Genomic DNA, 4,828 nt, shown 5'->3' with positions numbered 1-4,828 from the left:
GTGAGTGTGGCAGCCTATTGGGAGAGGTAGTGGTGTCTAAACTCCTTATGCTTATTACTTGAACTTTTTTTATATTGGGTTTCTCCTGCCCCTCACAGGATTTATATTAGAATATTTTAAGGTTTTCTGCTTGTAGTATATTTATAGTATGCTAATATAATTATGTCTTCATTATAAAGATTTCCCAAGTCATGGTTGTGTGTGTGTGTGTGTTTTTTTATTTTTATTTTTTTCAGTCTGTTTGATGGCTTTGCGGATGGACTAGGAGTTGCTGAAGCTATTTCTTATGTGGATCCTCAGTTCCTCACCTACATGGCACTAGAAGAACGCTTAGCCCAGGCTATGGAGGTATTTTAGTGACTCTGATGCCCCATGTATAAGTTGGTAGGATGCAAAATGATAAAAACTAAAGTTTTTTTTTTTAACTGCCCTTAAGAAAAGGTGAATAATTTTCTCATCAATTTAATAACAGTTACTGAATAGTGATGGCCACCAGTATATGTATATAAATTACAGTTGACATCCTGCCAATTTGCCTAAAATTGCAGTATATCCCAATTTTTACTATAGAACAGAAAATGTTTTGCTTACATTTAGAATATACGCTTTTCCTCTATTGAATTATATGGGTCTGTGAATCTGAATATTTTATACACACATGCACAGGTATATTTGTGAAATGAAATTGAAAATTGAAGATCTCTAAGGATATATTATAAATCACTTCCTTTTTTTTTGTTCTCCTGGCTAAATACTGTTTTGCTGCTTAATGCAGTTAGAAAATGTAGTCCACCTCATTCCCACAAACATATACATACTTTAATAAATGTAGCACATTTGGTTCCCAGGTTTGTCTTGCCTTCTTTTCCTTACTTGACTAAAACACAAAAACTTGTTTGTAATTGTATTTGCCTTAGATCAAAAGCCCAAGCATTTTCACATTAGGGAACTTGCACTGCACTAGTGGATTTCATTATAAGAAGTCTGTCTTTAAAATACTATTCCAAAGTGATTTCCAAAGTAGAGGAACAGTAATAACGTGACTGAGTCAAAAGTGAGAGAACAAAATGATGGAACTTTCAGTGAGATTATAATAGCATTTTATCCTGAAATTTTCTGAGATTACAAAGTCCAGTTTAGATTCATAAATTAGATAATAGGTAGGTAGATAGAGACAAACTGACCTGTCTGTCTACACACACAGATGCACGCTCACACACACGCACTTAAATTAACTCTGCTTTGGCATCATTTTTTTTATGTGTATGTAATTGTCCATGGAGATTATTGGTCTCAGCACTATAACTTAAATCAGAAGTGTAATATATAAAGACTAAAGATCACTAACTTCTTTGAGTTAAAATAATTTTAAGCGACCACTATAGAATATATCTATTCTAGAGTCTGGTTTCACAGTGCTTAAAGTGTTTTCCATTCTTATGATAGTGGTTTTTATGGTTTCCTACAATATGAGATATCGTTAAAAAAAAAAAAAAGTTTTGAGAATTAAATAAAAGTTTTATTTTTTTGTTACTACGGGAAATGTGACATTTTGATTGGCATATTGAAAGAAGAGCCAGAGAGATTGGTTGTAGGTCATGCCAGGTAAAAGACACTAGCAGAACTGACAAAGACACGAGTCAAGAAAGAACGTGGTATGTCCAGGGAACTTGCAGTCCCCACTGAATAGTGATTGCTACCTGTATGTGCATATAAATTAAAGTTGACATCCTGCCAATTTGCCTAAAATTACAGTATTTCCCAGTTTAGAAGAGTTTATTGGCTTCTGCTCTTAGGGAACCCAGTGGCACTGCCAGTCTCAGTTACTGTTACACATCTGTCCTGCTTCTGATTAATAGCATCCAGTGTCTCCCTTCCTCACAGCTTAACGGTTTCCTCAGATTTAGTGCTCTGCTTTATTTTATTTGAAGTCGAAACATGTTTCACCTCTAGAGAATCAATACAGTTCCATTTTCCTATCACTCTCTAGAAATCTTTATTTTTGTGTGCCTAATATGCATTTATTTCATCCTCTTGAAAAATGAAGCTGAAATAATTTATAATTTATTATTTTTCCTTTTAGGTTTCACACAAGTCTTTAAATCAAACAAAAACAAATAAGACAAGCAGTGCTTTAACTTGTTTTTTCTCAAGCAGCCCTAACTCTTTGGGGGAGTAGTTGTTTTCATTTCTGTATTTTTCCAATACTAGACTGATCTTTCTTTTCAGGTTGTGGCTATTGGTGAAAATAGTGGCAATAGACATTTGTCTCATTGCCGTGTCTCAAATTGGAATGAGAATAGGGGAAAATATTGAAGATTTTTCACTGTTCGAAACAATATTAAAGCTTTTAACACACTCCCAAACAAATTTGAGAGAAAAAAGTATCCATTTGCACATGTTTATGTTGACATTAAAATTTTTTAGCGTAAATTCTAAGTCATATTGTTTACCCTATCATATCTCATTGCAGTAAGAGTATGTTCAAGAATTTAAATGTAAGAAAATAGGTTTAGATTGAGGTAAAATTGTAAGTAGCTAACTAGTTAAAAACAAACATAAATTTTGATAAATAATTATTTAAACAAAGTAAAATTCTACTGGTAAAATATCTCAATGAGATGAAAGCTTTTTTCCTTTCTAATTAATGAATGAATTTTATTTATTCCTAAAATCTGACAGTTCAGCATCAATTTTGCTTTTTCATCTTCATGAATATAAACTTGAGAAACCTTGTTCTCATAAATTGATAGGGATGGAAGGCATTTATCATAGCATTGTCACTCAATTCCTCTTTGATCAATTTGCTATGATTACATCAACTTAATAAGTTGTTTAGATTCTCCAATTTTTTTGGAATCAGAGGATTAGAAACCATCTACAAAGATTTGTTGTCCAGTCATTAACGTTCAGTTTGACCTAAATATTTCAGATTGCTCTTTTGAATGGGTAAGAAGTATGCTTTTATTTATAAAGTGGGGAAAAGTACAAAGAAGAATGTACTTCTTTGAGAACCAGCATGATACTTTGCAGATGCAGCCTTAAGCATATTAGTTTGAGAAAAGACTATATAATAAAGTTAATTGAAATTGAGTGTCTTGAGACTCCCCTTGCCCTTGGATTCCTTGGAAAGTCCATACTTACAGAGTACGTCATGTACACTGAGGTGTAAGAAGGTTCTACATGAGATAAGAACATGGACTTCTGAGTTTGATTCATTTAGGCTGTGTGACCTCGGACAGTTCACTTAACCTCTTTTAGTTTCAGGTTCTTGTCTACAAAATGGGAATGATAAAGGTCACTTTGTGGGTTATTACGAGATTGTGTTTAAGCACTTAGCAAAAAGCTGTCAGTAAATGGCTATATTCAAAGATATATTCAAATCAGCATTCAGCCAGCTGGTGGTAATCATCTATTAAATTTAGATTCAGTGGTTGTTCAGAATTAGTATTAAATTGTTATACATCTTCATTCTTTAAAAATGAAATTCTCTTATTCTTTAGAAATTAAATTTTATGCTGACAAAGGATGTTACATTAAACCTACATATGTTCCAGTTAGGCTATTTAGGCTATTTCATTTTCTTTCTAACACTTGGACTACCTTCTGAATTTATTTTGTTCTTCTTAAGGTATAGATAAATTAATTACATCTTTATAGATTTTCATTGCAGTGGCTATAAAATGGTCTTTCTTGCTCTTGCTGCTTATAAGTGATCCAAGATTATCTTTAAAAATGTTTGTACTGAGGCAGTAAATTATTTTTACATATATAAAATTCCAGGCGTTTATTAGCACTGCAAATGTGCAGATAATCATCAGAAAGGAATAGTAAACCCATTGAGACAAACATATCAAAGCATAGTTAACCTGGAATAACCTCTCAAAATGGAACTTACTGTCAGTAGTATCCTTTCTTTTTAAGTGTAGCACAAATGAGTTCTTGCAGAGTCTATCTTGAGAAGGAATTGGAGGAGATTCATGTCTATAATTATGTGAGAATGAAGGGACAACTAACAGGCTCTTTACATTTTCTGTCTCTTGCTGGGAAAGTTTAATATAAAGAAATATTAACTATAACAGGAGATTAGAGTAACAGGGATTGCTTAGAAGGGAATAAAGGTAATTATAAAGAATATAGAAAAGGCACATATAAGGAGCAGCCACTGCCTATAGGGCTAAGATCACCTAAGGAAGAGTCACCACTGCTCCACTCCAGGGCTGGGATCCAGACCTTGATGAAGGTGGCACAGCTGTGGCTTAATGAATGGCAGAGAATTCACTGTGGTGCTACACTGGCAGAACTTGCTGGAAATCAGCCATGTTGGGTGCTAGGGAAAGTTCTTCATAGGGAGATGTCTAACTGTAAGCACTCTGATACAGAACTGTCCAAGGGGGCTACTAAAAATACCTGGCCACTGGGTGTTTCTGAATTCATGCATTACGACAGCTAGACACTGGAGAAGCTGTGCACGTTGCAAGAGTACTGTTGGCGAAAGCCGTGCGTGCCACAGACGCCTGTCACTCGGGGATCAGAAGCCAAGCGTTTTCCTCCTGTGGTGTCTCTTCAGTGTCCTCTGTGAACAAAGTTTCACAACATGGCAGATGTCAGAAGGGAAAATATTTAAATGGCCCAAATCCATTTTCACAGAGCTGACAAAAATAGTGAATTTGAATCTGAATAGCAGTAATGGATAACTAGAACCAGTCATCCCTTTGACTGCTTGGATTCCGTATATACCTTTCTACACAAATTCGAACTCCCATCCAACAACAGTACAACTATATTTCTACCTAACAAAATATAGCTATCCTTGCAAATGAAGTTT

At 34.4% G+C, this 4,828-nt stretch overlaps 1 protein-coding gene across 1 annotated transcript in view; it reads left to right on the top strand.

Annotated features, from left to right (window-relative positions):
- Positions 1 to 4,828, top strand: part of PJA2 (praja ring finger ubiquitin ligase 2) — a 64,506-nt gene that overhangs the window by 45,587 nt on the left and 14,091 nt on the right. The window contains exon 7 of the mRNA XM_006913273.3: positions 237 to 348. Coding sequence (XP_006913335.1) covers positions 237 to 348 — 112 coding nt within the window. The remainder of the gene's footprint in view (positions 1 to 236; positions 349 to 4,828) is intronic.

Source organism: Pteropus alecto, unplaced genomic scaffold (genome assembly GCF_000325575.1).
Source record: "Pteropus alecto unplaced genomic scaffold, ASM32557v1 scaffold20, whole genome shotgun sequence".
NCBI lineage: Eukaryota > Metazoa > Chordata > Mammalia > Chiroptera > Pteropodidae > Pteropus > Pteropus alecto.
Note: the sequence above shows the minus strand (reverse complement) of the source record. Positions and strands in the feature narration are given on the sequence as shown.